The sequence below is a fragment of the Cryptomeria japonica genome, chromosome 3, assembly GCF_030272615.1.
Source record: "Cryptomeria japonica chromosome 3, Sugi_1.0, whole genome shotgun sequence".
Classification (NCBI taxonomy): Eukaryota; Viridiplantae; Streptophyta; class Pinopsida; order Cupressales; family Cupressaceae; genus Cryptomeria; species Cryptomeria japonica.
In genome coordinates this window covers 997,605,099-997,625,004 of record NC_081407.1, presented here as the reverse complement: position 1 = coordinate 997,625,004, position 19,906 = coordinate 997,605,099, and the positions used below count along the sequence as shown (strand labels likewise).

The following is a 19,906-nucleotide window of genomic DNA, read 5'->3' as shown; positions in this document are numbered from 1 at the left end:
GGGCATGCCGCGTAATTTATCTCTAATTATGATTCAAATCAAATTTCCAAGCTGACATAATTTTAAGTAAAGAAGTTCATAGGGCAATGGCACACCGACCCTGATTTAAAACTACAATGTAAAGAGCAGAGCAATTGGTTTGACCAATGCCAGCTTACAAAACAATCTCTTTCACGTTTCCTATGCTACAACTGTAACCTACTAAAAAAAGGTCTAACTGAACAAATGTATGTTCAGATCATGAATCATTTTTGGTATGAATTTTGTGCTCTATACACATCTGGCATCGACTTCAAGTGTGCTTTTTTGGAAAACCCTGCAGTGATGTAGCCTTATTTGTTTGACTCTTGGAATGATAATATTATTATTAACTTAAAACAAAATAGTCAACACGCGTAAACTAATTTGAAATAATTTAATACATCATAAAGGTCGGATCTGTCCTGTACTTGAAATATTTTATTGTGTGATCTGTATATTCTTTTGCCCTCTTGTCTATTTTGTTTTGCTTTTTCCTCTTGAGGTAATTATACCTAAATATTTCGATAGGACTGTTAAGGATATGTTCTGAAGAATGTGTATAAATGATGGAAAATGATACATCCAATCTTTATTTATCAATACTTAATAATACATCATAATACTGAACCATTGATACATTACACGGCCACTTCTAAAAGAATGATAGAAAGGAGTAGTTACCGGAATATTAGTCATTTTTAATGTGTACAGAGGATCATCTGTGATCCCTTGCCTATCAAGCAAAATTCTAGGTTTAGACATGGAATATCAATTTCATGAACCATCATCCTTATCCGTGGCACACACTTTCAAATAACTAATCCATCTCGAAAAAAATTTAACACCAAGGAAGCAGACAATTCCCCCAGTTTATCTAAGGCCTCCATGGTGGAGGCGGCGGCGGAGCCGAAGGAAACAAGGGTGGGACTGCAGAATAGATTGTATTTTTATCAATTTTGGAGTTGTCACCTCCTGATAAAGCAACAAGGGCTGCAACCAAGCCAGCATTGCCTGCAATTGTGGGTTCAGTCTGGTTGTAGTTAACACGAACGTCACGGAAGCCATCATTCTTATCAGGCCCTCCAACCATAGCTCCTGTGATCACATGTGGATTAGGGTTTGAGTTGTCTCGCCATTGGTATCCTCCTGTGCAGGAGTACTTCACTTTATTTGAAGGAATAGATGCTGCACGGTGATGGACATGCCTTGGGTAATGGTTCCCATACCCCACAACATAACTCATTTTTTGAGGATTTTTACCTAGAATGTAGTCCATCTGGAAAACAAAATTGCAATTGTTAGTTAAAACCCTTCATACACTAGATAATTAGAAATTAATCAAGACTAGTGTTGTCTGGTATTAGAATGCATATCAGTCCCATACCTGAAATCTTGCAAAGTCGCGGAGGACTTTCCTTGAAAAATAGTTTGGACCACAATAAAACCCAGGGATATCTGCAGTATTAAGATAATCACTGTATACGGATGCTAGAAAAGCAGCATTCACAACATACTGAAGGGGTTGGGGGTCTCCATGGTTTAATTGAATCAAACCACCTGCGTGAAAGAGAATAAGGTTTCAGAATAGTAGATTTAATCATCTCGAGCCTCGGGGTGAAAAATTAGAAAGAAAGAAGGTAATAGAATCTCACCATTTGTTCTATTGAACGATTTGAACACGGGCAAGTAAGAGCACATTACAATGTTTGTCTGGTTTTGAAAGGTTGCCAACATGTCCTCGTATGGGTAGCCGGGATTTAGGAAAACCCTCAACCTCGTCAGCAAAACCTACCACAATTCATAAGCATAATCCAGTCATGTTAGGAAAAATTATAACACAGAACTTACACAGTTGGAAGTTAGTAAAATTCAATTCTATGCGTGAAAAAACAGAACCTCGGAAACTTTAAGGGAATGGTAGGTTCACCAAGAAAGAGACTTTTGCAACTAATTTTCAATTCTGTTTGAATGATAAAAATGAATAAATAAACAAAAGTCTTCGATCCAATCTGTACCTGGGCACCTGGTAGCTTGTTATCCCAACTGAACACGCCATAAGATGGTCCACCTCTAAATGCACCTGCATTTGTGGCCATTGCCGGAAGAGTAGCCAAGCTAAGGTAAGAGGAATTCCCTGAGGCAAAATACATCCATGCAGCACCCCAGATATACTCATCATAGTACCCAGATGAATTGTAAAATTGTGCAATTTCAGGGTTCCCAGAGCTATATCTGCTCCTCTTGCCACCATCCCTCGCGAAATTGTACAGAAGCTCTGCACCTCTCACCAGCTTCTTTGAGTAGGCCCTATCATCATTGAATACAATAGATGCTGCAGCCAGTGCAGCAGCCATCTCAGCAGCCAAGTCGGGGCCAGCGTTGGTTCGAATCACAGGACGAGAGTAGTCCATATCTTCAGGCCTCATCCAACAATAATGATCATCTGGAGTTTTTGATCCATTGACTGCATGCCCCACCTGTACATAATAACATCATCACCATCTTCAGTTCTCGGGCTTCATTCAATGAAATGATTTGATTTTAATTATGTATATATGAGAGAAAAAGTAGTCTATGTGATTAGATGGTTATTTAGGGACAAAGCAATGAAGTAAATTGATCTTGATCATCTCCCTGAGAGAAAAGCTATACTACGTGATAACTGATCAAATGGATACAAAGCCACACTTTACAGAAGAGTGTTTAAAAGAACAAAAAGTGGAGAAAACAGAGAGAAACTTTAAGACCCCTGTGACTCTTATTGAAGGGTGGTTACTCCCATATCAGTTGTGACCCAAAATACAATTGGTAATGCATATGATAAGAGTTATTGACCTGTGAATAAATGACATCTATATTTTTGGCAGCAGAAGCATTGAAAGTCTTGAGCATGTAGTCTGATCCCCACTTGATCAATTCTCTGATGTGGTGGAGCTCTCCAATATCTTCATATTTCTGTCGGTACTCAATCACACTCCAGCTCAGCATGGTAATGGTAAATGCTCCAGGGAAACCAAACTTGATATTGTCGCCTGCATCATAGTACCCGCCCACCAGATCCTTCTGAAATATAAAGATGCCATCAATTAGAAAAACAAAAGAGAATCAAAATCTTGCGAGAGCGAATTCTTCTTACAAGAATAAGAACACAAATGCTGTTGTCATCTTGGCAGAAATGTATGCAAGCGTTAGAAGGAAAAGCATTTTGTTTATTTGTGACATACTTAATCAGAATAATCTGTCTAAACACTAGGAGACTACCATATTAAATACTATCTGCAACTTAACAGAACTGATTGCACTTAGAGCATGAAATGGACTTTAAAATTTGGAATTGAAAAGGTAGATTTTCTTTCAACAACATACAAAAGAAAGTGGTAGAGAAGCACTAAGTAGTAATGGTGGTATTAGAGAAGGTGTAGAGGAATAACTACCAAATTGGAAATTGAAGATGAGAGGCATACAATGGTACAAAATTAAATCTACATTTTATCACAATTTCTGCCAGGAGTCTGAGCTGATTCCAATTCTCATTCCAAAGTTAATTTAAGGATATTAAACTTTTTCCATCACATGGATAAGGATATCCTAGAACAAAATAAAATCAGCATCAAGCTAAAACAAACAAAGCTGCTTGAAGGTCAGGAATCAGGATGATATGAGAGAAGGCCGAAGCACACTCATGCTATTCCTATGGGATAGATTGAGCTTGATATATTGTTGAACTAATTGACCTTGAACTTTCCTATATCAATCAGATGTTTCCAAAATATTCTTTGATTATTTCTTTTAAAAAGTTGTCAATTAGTTCAACAACACTTTAGATGCAGAAGAGGTACTTGCTAAATTTCTTTCAAAGTCTTTCCTCTGGATTTCATAAAGAGTTGACCATGTTTGATGTTGGATCTTTAGACAAACATAGTTTTTAAGTTTGCAGTGGCTACAGAAAAAAACTAGACCATAAAAAGAGGATTCGATACGGTATTTCTCAGCTCTCCTTAACCCTAGAGGCTAGTGATTTTTTAAAATCAGTCCCTTTACCTTGCTAATAGTAGGCACTGAAATAATTTCGCAACTATCAACAGCACTGAGGGCGTTCGAATGAGAAGTGTAGGGTATTCCAAAGTAAGAAAGAAGGGAAAAATCTCCTTATTAGACAAGCAAGAGAACTTGTAGAAGAGGTGGAAGATCCATTTGCACTATAAATTGACAATCCAACAGAGTTTAAACCTACCTTACATTGAATTGCTAACTCAAGAATAAAATGGCTCTCTTGACATTAAACGGAAGGAAAAAAAATGGTCAGTCCGTCGAACTAAATCCAGTTTTATTTGCACGTTATCCAAAACTGATTCCGATACATTAAGTTCCAGAAATAATTGGAATTGATTAAACATTTCAAGAGATTTTCTATTTGTGAAATGAGAAGCGATGACTGAGCTGGAAGGGAAACGAAAGCAGTTTATAAGAGATGAAGATTTGCAAATTGCAGGCTGTGTAAAAGTTACAAAAGCAGTTTCTCCCAATTTCATTTTACAATTCAAAATGATAATTAATAATTGAAATGAGTTGCCAGTTCCAACTTTCTCTTTTTACCTCTCAACTCTTGAAAACATGGTAAAAAGGGTATTATGAGTTGCAGAAACAATTCTCTAATTTAAACGATGTTATAATAGAAAGGGGAAAGAAAGCCCCACCTGAGGCAGGCTCGCACTGACGGAAGGATCCGAAATCCCGTCTTGAAGGCCGGAATTTCCTCTCCACGAAACATTATTGGTCTTGGGCAAAACTCCCGCTGCAGCCAGCAAAAATCCCAAAAACATAGATTTATCAGCCCAAGAAGGTTTCAATTTACATTCATGTGGTGTTCTTGTTATATAGTACATGGGACTCTGTAATTTAAGTCAAATTAGTAATGGATGAGTAATGTCCCATTCTTATGAAAATTATTTATATGTAATGAATGCTAAATGGTCAATTCATCTGTACGAAAGGATGGGTTCTTCAGACTCAAAAATCACATAATTTGTGGTTTGATTTAGAGAAAACTTTTAGGTTGTATTTAAATTTCAATAATTCAAGATGGATGACTTTTTTGGAGATTCTAATACGCTAGTCTTATGAACATCATCTGCATACCATAACTGTCATTCATATTCATAAAAGATGAAAATGATACTCATAAAATATAGATCTATAACAATTGACTCAAAAATTACTAAAACACGACAGTTAAATCATAATAGAATCTAATACACCATTAATTGAAATGGAATAAAAATCATATAAGTTGATTTACCAAAAAAACACCGCCTAATAAACACCAACAAACAAGAGGACTCTGGAAATGATGCATACATTTTTGTGCGTTGAAGAATAGAAGTGCTTTGTGAAGAGCAACCGTGTAATTGTCAGGAGGTGGCTGGGCGTGGTGGTGCTTGGGCAGCGTCTTGGCGATGATGACACCGAGTGCAGTAACTATGGCGGCGAAGGCAAAGATGGAGAGGATCCATTTCAAGGCCTGGTGGCTCACCACCACACACCCAAAATCCACATATTTCTTCTTCTTCTGCTCTCCCGGACCCAACAACCAGCTCTGCTGGGTCTCATCCAGCTGTCTCGATAGAGCCCCACTGTCCACTTCTGTTCTGCTCCGATTATCATCTGTACCAGCGTCCCCATGGATCTCAAAAGCCCCTCCCCACTGATCTCTCCCATACATTTTCAATCCACAACAATTCTCACATCAATTTTCAATTTCCTTGCAGATGGTGTTGCTATGAAGCTTTTAGCTTAACAGAAATGGCTGCAGAGCTGCAGTCCACAGATAAGCAGAACCAAACAAATGTTAACTTACTTATGCAGCAGCCTCCTCCTCCTCTTCCTACTCCTCCTATTTCACACCTTACGTTGACCAGGCAAATTCATTGAGTACCGATCTCACAGCCGGCTGCCAAATTCTTCTCGCATACATTACATGCACATAATATAAAAATACCAGCAGGTATTTTAATACTTGCTATCCATAGAAAAATATGCAACCGTTGTATTCACTGTGCATTTTGCTACATGCTCAGTCAAAGACGACACCAGGTTGGGTGATTTAAATGTTTCCTGCCCCACAACAAAAGGAGAGTCATACGCTCAATTTCTTGTTTTTAAAGAGTGAGTGACCAAAAATATGAGCTATATTCATATGCTTCTATGCTTCTTCGTCACTGACATTGATGGGGTGGATATTTTAAACTCTGTGGAAGGTGGCATTGCATTTTTACAGCAATGATTCAGCGCATGCTGCGTCATCTATCTCCAGATTTATGATAAAGAACATTTTAAATCAATTTCTAAAGGTCAAATAATATTAAGTAACGAACTTGCTAGAGCAATGACATATGGGCCTGGATTTAAATCTAGGCAGAATGTGAAAAGCATTTTCTGGTTTGACGAAGGCCAAGTTGGTTGTTGTAATTACAAAGCAATCTCTTTCAGGGTTTCAGATGCCCCACCTATGAAAGATTAAAAAAATATCTTCACAAGTCTTCTTTCCTGGAAAGTTTATACAAATCAGAAATCACAGTTGTATGAATTTTGGGGTATATGCACGTTGGTATTAACTCCAAGCGTGCTTATTTGAAACAGGCTGCAATGGCGTCACCTTATTTGTTTGACTCTTCGGAACGATGTTACTGTTTTTTATTTATATGTGCACGGTAGTCAACACAGCCAAACTAAGGAGGACAAATTTAAACTAGTTTTATATGTAAGATAGTGTTAAACACCATTTGAGGTTTATTGAGGTCTATCTAGATTAATGAGCTACAGACTGACTCGTGATAGCAATCGTCACCCTTGTGTGTAGAAATTAACTAATTTATTTATGTTTAAATGAGTTGTACAAATTCCTTGATGATAGCATCTTCTTAAGTCAATACTCCTTTATGATTTAATTAGTAATCTGTAAATAAATTATTAATATTATCATGAAGTTTTATAATAGTTGTGAACAGCTTGTTGTATATGATATGATTGTCATTTCTTTAAGATATTTTGTATATTTTATGATAGTTGTGAAAAGTTTGTTTAGGGTAAGATCTCATGAAGAAGACTTCTTAAAATATTTCAGTACCTACTACCAAAAAATGTATAATACACCTAATCTTTTATTTATTAATATTTAATACGTCATAATATTGAACCATTGATACATTACATGACCATTTCTAAAAGAATGATAGGAAAGAATAGTTACCGAAATGTTGGTCATTTTTTATGTGTACAAAGGATTACCTATCAAGCATAATTGTCAGCTTAGACATGGAATATGAAGTTCATGAGCCATCATCCTTATCAATGGTACACACTTTCAAACAACGAATCCATCTCAAAAAAAAAAATTAACATCAAGGAAGGAGACAATTCCCCAAGTTTATCTAAGGCCTCCATGGTGGAGGCGGTGGCGGAGCCGAAGGAAACAAGGGTGGGACTGCAGAAAAGATGGTATTCTTATCAACTTTGGTGTTGTCACCTCCTGATAAAGCAACCAAGGCTGCAACCAAGCCAGCATTGCCTGCAATTGTGGGTTCAGTCAGGTTGTAGTTACTACGAATGTCATGGAAAATATCATTCTTATCAGGCCCTCAAACCATGGCGCCTGTGATCACATGTGGATTAGGGTTTGAGTTGTCTCGCCATTTGAACCCTCCTGTGCAGGAATACTTCTCTTTACTTGAAGGAATAGATGCTGCACGGTGATGCACATGCTTTGGGTAATGGTTCCCATGTCCCACAACATAACTCATTTTTTGGGGATTTCTACCTAGAATATAGTCCATCTGGAAAACAAAATTGCAATTTTTAATGATATCAAGTTTCTAGTTAGAACCCTCTCTTCATAAACTAGTTAATGAAATTAAACTAGATTAGTGTTGTCTAGTATTAGAAAGCATGAGTACAATACCTGATATCTTGCAAAGTCGCGAAGAACTTTCCTTGAAAAATAGTTTGGACCACAATAAAAACCAGGGATATCTGCAGTATAAAGGTAGTCACTGTATACGGATGCTAGAAATACAGCATTCACAACATACTGAAGGGGTCGAGGATTTCCATGGTTTAATTGAATCAAACCACCTGCGTGCAAGAGAATAAGGTTTCAGAATAGCTGATATAGTCATCACAAACCTTGGGATGTTAAAAAGAGAGAAGGTGATAGAATCCCGCCTTTTGTTCTATTGAACGATTTGAACATGGGCAAGTAAGAGCACATTACAATGTTGGTCTGGTTTTGAAAGGTTGCCAACATTTCCTCGTATGGGTAACCGGGATTTAGGAAAACCCTCAACCTCGTCAGCAAAACCTATCATAATTCATAAGCATAATCAGGCCATGTAAAGAAAAATTAGAATATAGTCACACAGTTGGAAGTTAGTAGAATTCAATTCTATGCTTTAAAAAACAGAACCTTGGAAAACTTCAAGGGAATGGTAGGTTCACCAAGAAAGATACTTTTGCAGCTAATTTTCATTCTATTTGAATGATAAAAATGAATAAATAAATGGAAATCTTCGATCCAATCTGTACCTGGGCACCTGGTAGCTTGTTATCCCAACTGAACACACCATAAGATGGTCCACCTCTAAATGCACCTGCATTTTTGGCCATTGCCGGAAGAGTAGCCAAGCTAAGGTAAGAGGAGTCCCCTGAGGCAAAATACATCCATGTGGCACCCCAGATATACTCATCATAGTAGCCAGATGAATTGTAAAATTGTGCAATTTCAGGGTTTCCAGAGCTATATCTGCTCCTCTTGCTACCATCCCTCGCGAATTTGTACAGAAGCTCTGCACCTCTCACCAGCTTCTTTGAGTGGGTCCTATCATCATTGAATACAATAGATGTTGCAGCCAGTGCAGCAGCCATCTCAGCAGCCAAGTCAGGGCCAGCGTTGGTTCGAATCACAGGGCGTGAGTAGTCCATATCTTCAGGCCTCATCCAACAATAATGATCATCTGGAGTTTTTGATCCATTGACTGCATGCCCCACCTGTACATAATAACATCATCACCATCTTCAGTTCTCGGGCTTCATTCAATGAAATGATTTGATTGTAATTATGTATATATGAGAGAAAAAGTAGTCTATGTGATTGGAAGGTAAGCAATGAAATGAATTGATCTTGATATCTCCATGAGAGAAAAGATATTCTACGTGATCACTCATCACATGGTTACAAAGCCACACTTTACAGAATGTTGAAAAGAACAAAAAGTGGAGAAAATAGAAAGAAACATTAAGCCCTTGTGACTCTTTTCGAAGGGCGATTCTTCCCATATCAGTTGTGACCCAAAATGCAGATGGCAATGCAACGAGGTCCTATGCATATGGTAAGAGTTATTGACCTGTGAATAAATGACATCTATATTTTTGGTAGCAGAAGAATTGAAGGTCTTGAGCATGTAATCTGATCCCCATTTGATTAATTCTCTGATGTTGTGGAGCTCTCCAATATCTTCATACTTCTGTCGATACTCGATCTCACTCCAGCTCAGCATGGTGATGGTAAATGCTCCTGGAAAACCAAACTTGATATTGTCACCTCCATCGTAGTACCCGCCCACCAGATCCTTCTGAAATATAAAGATGCCATTAATTAGAAAAACAAAAGAGAACCAAGGTTTCACAAGAAAGAATTCTTGTTAAAAGAATAAGAACACACATGCTATTATCATCTTGGCAGAAATGCATTTAAGTGTTATAAGGAAAAGCATTTTGTTTATTTGTGACATACTCAGAATAAGTTGTCGACATACTAGGATACTACCATATTCAGTACTATCTACAACGTAACAAAACTACTTACACTCAACAAATGAAATGGATTTCAAAATTTGGGAATCGGAAAGTCATATTTTCTTTCAACAACATACAAAAGAAAGTGGTAGAGAAGAACTAAGTTATAAAAATAAAAGAAGGTAATAGAGAAGTTGTAGAGGAATAGCTACGAAATTGGGAACTGAAAGCCTCTCATACAAAGTTAAATGTATATTTTATCACAATAGTTTGTTAGGAGTTAGAGCTGATTTGAATTCTCATTTCAAAGTTAAAATTCAAGCGATCTAATGTTGTTGTAAACTCCAATTTGACTGCCAATTCATATCTACACTAGAAATGAAGACTTTCAGTTCCTTAATTTAAACATGTAGTTTAGATTTTGTTTGACTTAATTTGTTGTTAGTTTTTAGACTACAATAAGCATTTAAATAAAGCATGTCCTTTTGTTACATGTGTATTTCTTTGGTTATTTTATTTTTAACTTGCAAGGTGTAGTTTGTGTTTTTGAAACATTTAGTTTTTTCCTGCATTAATGCATGTTGTACATGCTCTACTTTGAGTAGTGAATACTCTATTTTTAGATCTTTCAAAACAAAAAAAAAATTAGAGGTTTTGAAATTATATATTTGATAGTTATGTATTCTTTTTATTAATGTGAAATAAAAGAAACTATTGTAATAGTGTTACAATTATGAAACAAAACATAATAAGGTACTTCATTTTTTGATACAATGTATGATGTCTCTTATTTCCATTAAATGCAATTTAATGTTTATTTCTATTTAATAAGAGTTGAAGATGATTAAATGTCCTTGTTATCATATATTCTTTATGTTGTGATTATTTGAATCTCAATCAACTAGTTAAGGGTAAGGATTGCCTATCAAGAAACTACAATTGGTATCAAAGAAGGTAATTTTGTTTTGGGTTAAAGTTTTTCATTGTTGGAATTTTGCCAAAGTTTATCATGTCGAATTCTAACAGCATGCTTGTTCTAGAATTTGATGGAAATATTGATTATAAGCGAATAAATATGATGACTTTTTTTATAAGAAGATATGTGGGAGATTGTTGAATCAGGTTAACAGGTAAAACTGATTGGAATGCCCTCATAGCCAATGATAGAACAACCAAGGAAGTGGCCAAGAAGAAAAATGCTCAAGCATTGTTTAATACTCAAATAGCTCTTGCTATGAGCTTATTTCCAAGAATTTCAGCTGTAATGATAGCTAAAGATACCTGGAAGACTCTACAAGAAGATTACCAAGATAATGCTCAAGTCAAGTTTGTCAAGCTATAGGCATTAAAGTGAGAATTTGAGAATTTGAGGATGCAAGAGGCTGAAAGTATAAGTGACTATTGTCTATGTCAAAGATGTAGTCAATAAAATGGCTACACTTGAGAAAACTATGAGTAATGAAGTTTAGATAAAAAAGGTGTTGAGAAATTTGACACCAAGATGGAATGATGTTGCCATAATCATAGAAGAAAACAAGGATTTGACAACCCTCTAGTTTGATCAACTAGTTGGATTTTTTATGTCTCACGAATAAAGTTTGAGAGATTCTTTTGGGAAAAGTGTTGAGAAAGTTTTTTCCTCCAAATTACAAATTACAAAGAATGAAGATGTCAGTAGTAGCAGCAAAAGTAATCAAGACCAAGGTAAAGGTCAAAATTAGAATAATACAAGAGGAAATAGAGGCAGAGGTGGCTAAAGAGGAAGAGATGAATCTAGAGGAAGAGGTAGAGGCAAATTTGATAAGAGAAATGTTCAATGTTAGCTTTATAATAGGTATGGGCACTTTGAAAGATATTTCAAATTAAAAGAAGGTAAAAGTGTTAACTATGCTCAAGAAGGTGATGAGAATCCTCTAAATTATTATTTTTATCTTATAGCAAAAGTGAAAACAATCGTAAAGATGTTTGGTATTTATATTTTGGATGCTCTAACCATATGACAAGAAATGAGAAGTTGGTTTCAAGAAAGGATGAAAGTTTCAAATCCAAGATCCAGCTTGGTGAAAACAAATCGTTGAAGGTTTTTGCAAAAGGAGCTATGGAGGTCCACACAAAAGAACGTATGAAAAGTATTCAAGACATTTATTACACTTCATAGGTGAAGCATAATTTTATAGGTCTTGGGCAATTATGTGAGAAGAACTATAAATTTGTCTTTGAAAATAAGAAATGTACAACCTATGATAAGAATCATGGCAATAGGGTGGTCACAATTGTGTCTATGACAAAGAATGGGATGTTCCCTTTGAAGTTTGGTGAAAATAACAACAACCTTGCCAATATGACATATGAGAATACACTTGTTGGTTATGGCATCTTAGGCATGGGCATTTAAATTTTCATAGTTTAAAGCTTCTAACATCACAAACATTAGCTTTTGGTTTACTTTTGGTTTGAAGAGCATAAAAATATTTGTGAAGGATGTGCTAAAGGAAAGAATGCAAGGGAAAAGTTTTCAAAGGGAAATGCATGGAGGGCACATCATCCACTTCAGCTTGTTCATTCAAATTTTTGTGGTCATATGAAAACAAAGAGTTTGGGTAAGTCATCATATTTTATCACTTTTATTGAAGTTTACTCATGAACATATTTCGTGTATTTTTTGAAGGCTAAGGATGAAGCCCTTGATATATTCAAGAGGTTTAAAGAACTTGTGGAAAATGAGAAAGGGTGCAAAATCAAATGTTTGAGGACTGTTCATGGAGGAGAATTTTGTTTGAAAGATTTCTAGAGTTATTGTGATATGTATGGTATCCAGAGACAACTCACCACTGTATACACACCTCAACAAAATGGGGTAGCTAAAAAGAAAAATCGTACAGTGGTTGAAATGGAACTCAGAGCATGTTACAAACCAAGGGATTGAGCAATTATTATTAGGGAGATCTAGTTGCTACAATAGTGTACATGCTCAATCGAATTCCCACTAGTGCACTTGAGAACATGACTCCTTATAAATATCGATATGAGAAAAAACCTAATGTTAATCATTTCAAAGTTTTTTCTTGTTTGGCCTATGTTCATTTACCTAATAATAATAGTCAAAAGTTATTTGCAAAACTTGTGAATCGTGCATTTTTATTGAATATAGTGAGGAAATCAAGGCTTATAGGTTGTATAATCATCTCACTAATAAGCTTATTGTGTCAAGAGATGTATTTTTTTATGAAGGGGGAGTTTATGGTCATCAAAAAAGCCATATTGAAAAGCCAAAATATATTTTGAATGATATTATTATTGATTATTTTGACCATGAGTAGCCCACTAATGTTTCTCTTTCAAGTGTTTCAAATCTACTAGACAACCCCTCATCTAGTTCTTTAATTCGAAGTGCAATTCTAGCTTCAACTCCAAGTTCTACGAGGAAGGTAAGAATATTGAGTGTGATGCTCTGCAAAAAGGGTTAGAAAATCTGTTCGATGACAACACACACACAAGAGCAAAACGTTAGTGTGAGCAACAAAAGATTATTCTAAACAGGCATATCAAAAGAGATACTAAAAGCATGAGAGAATATTTAACTAGGAAAGTAAATATGATGAGGCATCTCCAAATACCTCCTAACATGCTCTTAGCTCCTCCTTTGTTCCTCTCCTCTCCAAGTTCCAAACTAGTGTAGCTCTCAACAACTTTTTGCACTATGGATACTTAGGGAGGTTTGAGATTGAAGTATTTACTCTAAATGTGAATAAAAAGCTAATACTAGATGCTATGATGCTAAAATGATTTATTTTAAACCAAGATGACAAGATATTAGTGATTTATGCTAAATTCTCTCTAAAATTCTCTATAACTTAGATGCATACAAGTTTTCAGGAATTGGATTATGAAGAAATGGGTTCTATTTATAGGAAAAATGGAGCAATGGATGGTTGAGATTGAGTAATCTCAACAAGGGTCAGAATTGAATGATATTCAATCCATGTGATGGCTTTTAACCCAATCCCAGGATGACAAGTGTCAATGCGAGATAGGTTGAGAGGAGGGGGAATAAGCATTAAATGCTTGACATGACCTGAGAGTTAACTTGGGAGTTAAGGTCAAGGTTGGGTTGAGTGAATAAATTCTTTATTCAAAGAATAAAGCTTTTATCCAATGGTCAAGGTTGGGTTGAGTGAATAAATTCTTTATTCAAAGAATAAAGCTTTTATCTAATGGATAAACTCTTGTGCAAAGGCAAAAGGGATAACCATGGTCAAAGCAATAAATGCTTGAGGAGACACATGAGCGCAAGTTGAAATAACCATAAATGGTTATGTAAGAGCCATAAATGGTCATGTAAGAGCCATTAGTGGTTTTGGAAGACTTTGAAGGTTAAATTGTTGAACACACAAAGCATTTAATGCTTTTCAAAGACTTTGAAGTCTTTGAGAAGCGACTTCAAATTGCTTAGGATTGTGACAATAATTAGGGGATGGATTAGGCTAATTAGGAAGGGGTTAGAAGAATCTAGAAGGGGGATTAGGAATGCAAGTGGGGGGGGGATTATGATTTAAATAAATGTTTTATTTAATTTATTTAAAAGAGGAAAAGGGGATTAAATGAAAATAAATATGATTTATTCATTTAATTGATTTTGTGAATTTGGTATAATGAATGAATTAAAATAAATTGAATAATTTATTTAATTAATAGGAGAATGTTTGAAGATGAATTAATTAAATATTAATTTAATTAACTATTGGCTAGTGGGTTTTTAATCAAATAAATAGCAAATATTCATTTAATTAAACTGGATAGATTTATGTGACTACATTTGTCCCTCTTTGAGACGGTGTGATTTATCGCGTCATTTCAAAGAAAGAAAAATAGGTGTAAAGAAATGCCCCATAAAATATTAATTTAATAGGTGGTATGCCCCCTTGAGAGATGGGCCGATAAATTTCAAAAAATCAAGCGATCTCTCGAAAAAGAATGAAAATTGGCAGGGTGATAGAAGAGAAGAAGTTAGCAATATTGGTGAAAAATAGAAGAAATCAGGGATAAAATGGAGAAATGGGAGGCTCGGGAAGTTCACGAGAACCACGACAATGAGCGGGGGAAAGTTAGGGGTACGACGAAGGGTTTATATGGGGAGAAAGGGGGGAAAACAGGCTCATTTGTTACCGCGACCATAGTGAATTTAGAGCTTTGATAGTGACATTTTGGAGGAGCAAGCAGCAGTCAGGATGCTGGTACCAATAGCAGAGCACCGATTTGAGCGAGTCCAACGGTTCCAGTGGCCAGATGACTACGGACCAATGGTATGCAAATTTGAAAATTTGAATTTTATGCATTTTTTATGTGTTTTTTGCTGAGTCCAAGTTGAGTCGAGACAATAGCGCTAAAACTGTATTTTGGCGCTTTTATCCAATAAATTAGTGCTATTGTGCTGCAATGGCGCTATTGTGTAGTCTTGTGAGCGCTTTTGAATAGTTGTTTTAGCGCGTTCGCTTGTTGAACGCTTTTGTATGATTGATTGAGCGCTTTTAATATGGAGTAGCACGTTTGCATAGTCAGTATAGCGCTATTGTTGTTTGAGCGCTATTGCCTAGTTGGTTGAGTGCTTTTGATGCAAAGCAGCGCTATTGCCTAGATGTTGTAGCGTTGTTGTAGTTTAAGCGTTGTGGGATAGATGATTGAGCGTTTTTGTTAGGAGATTAGCGCTTTTGGAGGGAATGAGCACTTTTGTGTGCGAAATAGCGTGGTTGTGTAGAAAAATAGATGCCCCAGTGTTTTGATCAGATAATCTTCAGATGCCAATGATGAATGGATGGAGATGTGGAATGAGAGTTGTTTTGAACCATAGTAGCCCTGATGAGACTTAGGTCATTAGGATAAATGTCTGTTGAAGTCTAGGTGTGCCATGATTGCTTACCTATTGAGACCTGAAGATACTTGATCAAAGTATCTGTTGATAGTCTAGGTTTAAACTTAAGAAAGTTTGAAACAAAACAACTGATGATAATGGTTGATGTACTTGTGTAGGAGAATCTATTCGTCTTACAGTTACGTGAGAGGCATCCTGCCACACAGGGGCTCCGTGATCGGCTGATAAAGGCCAAGATTGATTGCATTGTAGCGACTAGGATGTACGACATTATGCATATGCTCGTGATTCGAATGAATCACGGTTTGATGACAGCCTTGGCAGAGCACTGGCACAGTGAGACCTGCATGTTTTACTTGGCGTAGGGGGAGATGACGGTGACACTAGAGGATGTATGGCGCATCCTACATATTCCGATTCGAGGGGAGCTGGTCACCTATGACAGAGTGTGGGGTACCTTAGTGGTACAGAGATTTTTCATTGAGGATGTTTAGATTGATGATGCTCCATAGCTTGGGAGGATATCACTACTTTGTACGAGCCATTACCAGCAGTGTTGTCAGGGATTGTTGGGGGGCTACTGTGTCCTGATAGACAATCACGTGGTCTGGTCGTTGGTTGGGGATAGGTTATTGAGCAGATGATGACAAAGGGGACCCGATTTGCGTGGGGACTGTGCGTGTTAGCGCACCTGTATCAGGAGCTACATGAGGTAGTGTACCGCGAGAGGGGCTCCTTGGCAATGGGAGTGACGTTGCTGCATATATGGGCATGGGAGCACTTACCAGTGACTCGACCAGTGAGTCTTAGATTCCGGGCAGTTGACCAGCCATATATGTTCATGTATAGCGATATGATGAGTCAGCCCCACCTGGGGAAGTTAGAGTGGTGGCGGCGAGCGTTGGATGACATGGATGTAGTTATTTGGAGACCATATATAGAGTATGAGCCCTGGGAGGATGATGCGGAGGCATTGCCATATGTATTTATGACCCAATTCCTCATTAGGAAGACATGCTACCATGTAGAGAGACAGGTGTCGGGCAGAGTGATGAGACAGTTTGGACGTCAGCAGGGATTGCCTAGGGGATCAAGGGAGTATGCTAGGGTGGTATGAGAGAGATATGCATGGGGGCCAGTACTACCCTATGATCAGGCATTGGCGGAGTTCTGGATGTTACAGGCAAGGCCATGGGATATACAGTCGAGGGTGGTAGATGCAGGGGTATTGGAGGAGTATACGCAGTATATGGTGGCTCATCCGATTTCGCGGATATCAAATCCAACAGAGTCGATTCCTGATTTTGAGGAGGAGAGGAACGAAGACAGAGGACGAGAGGAGGTTGAGGACCAATGGTAGATGGAGGAGGTAGAGGGGATGGTGGAGGTGGAGGGGATGGTGGAGGTGGTAGAGGAGGTGGCTTAGGTGGTCAAGTCCAACGGAGAGGGAGAGGCGGTTTGCCACTGCAGATATCACAGGGACCGTTGATGTCGGGAGGAGTCAGATTAGGTGGTCGAGGTATGGAGAGGGAGATACCAGTGGATAGAGGGGAGGGAGCCACTGGAGAGGGAGCTACAGGTGAGGCACCTATGGATACAGGGGAGGGAGCGACAAGGGGTGGTGATCTTCGGGGTCATATGCTAGCATATTTGCAGACTCGACTGACAGTAGTCGAGACATAGGTGGAGGATCTAGAGGTGAAGGCTGTAGCTAGAGATGTGCAGCTATTTGCATGAGAGTCGGAGTTGACTATAGTGCTGTGGGAGAGGGATAGTGCGGTGGAGAGATTAGCGGAGCTGCAGGAGAGAGTTCGGGTTGGAGTAGGAGCACAGGGTCCTACTAGGGAAGTGATGAGGGAGATCAGATGAGCACAGGCTGAGATAGAGTATTGGTGGGGATTATATGAGCAGGTGGTGCCAGCTAGTCAGCGAGCACTGAGCTATTCACAGATGCGGTAGGCTAGATCAGAGCGGTCTTAGAGGGTGCAGAGCAGTGGGGGTGTGATGGGTCCTCTACAGAGAGATAGGTCAGGGGGTGTAGGAGCTAGTGGGGGTTTGATGGGTCCTCCACGGAGAGATAGATTTAATGGTGCAGGGACTAGTGGGGGAGCAAGTGGTGATGGTGGTGCAACATCTGGTCAGAGTGGCATCTGAGAGAGCATTTTGTATATTTTGATATTGACATTTTGGACTATGTCTTGGATGGCTCTTGGTAGCCGATTTTGTAGTCTTCATTGTACTCTGATACATGAGATGATATATATGAGGAGATCCCATTATTTTGTGATGATATGTATTTTGATGACATGTTATGGATGTTTATGCTTGATGGTGATTTCATGATTTATGTTTAGATGGATATTTGTTTTATGTTATATATATGTGTTTATGAGATGATTTCTATATGCATGTTTTTATGATGATTTATCATTACATGATGTCTATATGTATGATGTTGGATGCTAACATGTGGATGCAGGTTAATATATGTGTACTTTTGATGGTTTTTGGGATAGAATGCCTGATGTATGCAATGTCATGATGCTTATGTATGCATAACAAAATGATGATTTATGATGGTATAGATAGTAGTTTGTACTTTATTTTAGCACAATGATGGGATAATGATATGAAATGATGTTAATGTAATGCTTTCGAATGAATGATTTATTTATGTATATGCATCCAGATGATTAAAAATAGATGTAACATGGATAAACAAATGTAAAGTACAAATGTTTAAAGGATTATTTCTAAATGAATGCATATGCTATAATGTATAAACCAATGTGTAAGACAAATGATATTATGATTCTAAACGCCTAAATATGATGAAGTAAAATGATAATGTGATGATAATGCAACTCATGATTAATAAAATAACTGCACCTTAATGCAATTAAGAGTGATAATGAATGCAATCTAATGAATCCTAAGTGAGATAAAATGGATGAATGAATGCACTTTAACTATTGAATAGATAAATGAATGTATGCAATTTATGGAAATCTAAACAAAAGTATGATACATAAGTGTGGAAATGATGATAAATGATGATAACTAACGGATGTTTAAATGAATGTATAGTAAGGAGTAATCATGGTAGGAAATGTAAAATAAGTATAATTATTTGTGCAAGTGAATCTAAATGTCATAAGTGTAATAATGAAATGATATAATGATACTAATGCAAGCAAATGAGAATGAACTATATGTGGTAAGTGCAACTAAATGATAATAAATGCATGCTAATGAATGGCTAAAGAATAATGCCAATGCGAGTAAAATGTAATGATGATGGGATGATGATAGATGAATGCAAGGTTTTTTGAGACTTTGCATGATGCACGTGATGATGTATCAAAGTACTCTGTCGCGATTGTATCCAAAAACCAACTCAATTTGCACAGAACTGCTCATTTTTAACTTTGTTCACACTTTGCATGCAAAAATTATGTAAATAAATGAGTAAATGGATGGACGGTATGCAACGGAATGCAATATAAACAAATGAGATGAAATGACGGTCCATAGTGCTTTATTTTTCATCATCGAGCTAAAAAAATGTTGTAAGAAAATACAAGCAACTTGACATAATGATTCAAGATGACCTGAGTCTTCCTTACATGGATTTTGATATAGCAAGTTAATACAAACAACTTGATATAATGGGTCAAGTTGACCTGAGTATGGCTTGCAGAACAGACAAGGATCATCTCCTTTCATGCATGACTTGGATCGTCCTCCTTGATCTTGGGCTGATCATATCCTGAGACAAATTCATACCGTAATAAGAGACAAAAACCTTTATCCAATTTGGATGAGGTAAGAGGAACCAAAGAAAGAGCATTTGTTCTTGTAAGTAGACAGCATACATAAAGAATAAAGAATATGGATCCTTGGTAATGATTCATGCTCATATGGTCGAGGTATACGTTGTAGTTAGCAAGCCGTAGTGATCTATGACTGCATTTTGCATAAGATCACATAGCTTAGTGAACTTCCCACATAGACACCATTAGTACATGCCTCAGTACTTCATCGGAAGAATTCACAGAAGATACACAAACAATGCTGTAGGAACTTGATATATATAAATGAATGAATAACCCACAAATCAACCAAGTATTTAATAGCTTAAACAGAATTTTCTTGTCAAAGAAAATGTCATCTTGTCTTTGTTTTGGTAAGGAAGGATGCATCCTTGTTGAAGACAGTTTGAGTGTT

General features: G+C 37.1%; 1 protein-coding gene and 1 pseudogene across 1 annotated transcript; both read right to left on the bottom strand.

The window, feature by feature from the left end:
- Positions 1–490: 490 nt before the first annotated feature.
- Positions 491–6,405, bottom strand: LOC131045299 (endoglucanase 25). Its single transcript, XM_057978863.2, has 7 exons — positions 5,380–6,405; positions 4,719–4,816; positions 2,857–3,084; positions 2,037–2,498; positions 1,674–1,809; positions 1,406–1,578; positions 491–1,297 (listed from the first exon to the last, which is right to left on the bottom strand). Exons 1-7 carry the CDS (start codon positions 5,741–5,743, stop codon positions 896–898), a joined length of 1,863 nt encoding a protein of 620 aa, XP_057834846.1. The 5' UTR covers positions 5,744–6,405; the 3' UTR covers positions 491–895.
- Positions 6,406–7,447: 1,042 nt separating this feature from the next.
- Positions 7,448–19,906, bottom strand: part of LOC131045305 (endoglucanase 25-like) — an 80,666-nt pseudogene continuing 68,207 nt past the window's right edge.

Coding starts and splice junctions, on each gene's coding strand:
- LOC131045299 (XM_057978863.2), bottom strand. CDS start 5,743: ATGTATGGGAGAGATCAGTGGGGAGGGGCTTTTGAGATCCATGGGGAC. Junction 2,499..2,856: donor TAGATGTCATTTATTCACAG/GTCAATAACTCT, acceptor TATTATGTACAG/GTGGGGCATGCAGTCAATGG. Junction 1,298..1,405: donor GCGACTTTGCAAGATTTCAG/GTATGGGACTGA, acceptor TTTGTTTTCCAG/ATGGACTACATTCTAGGTAA.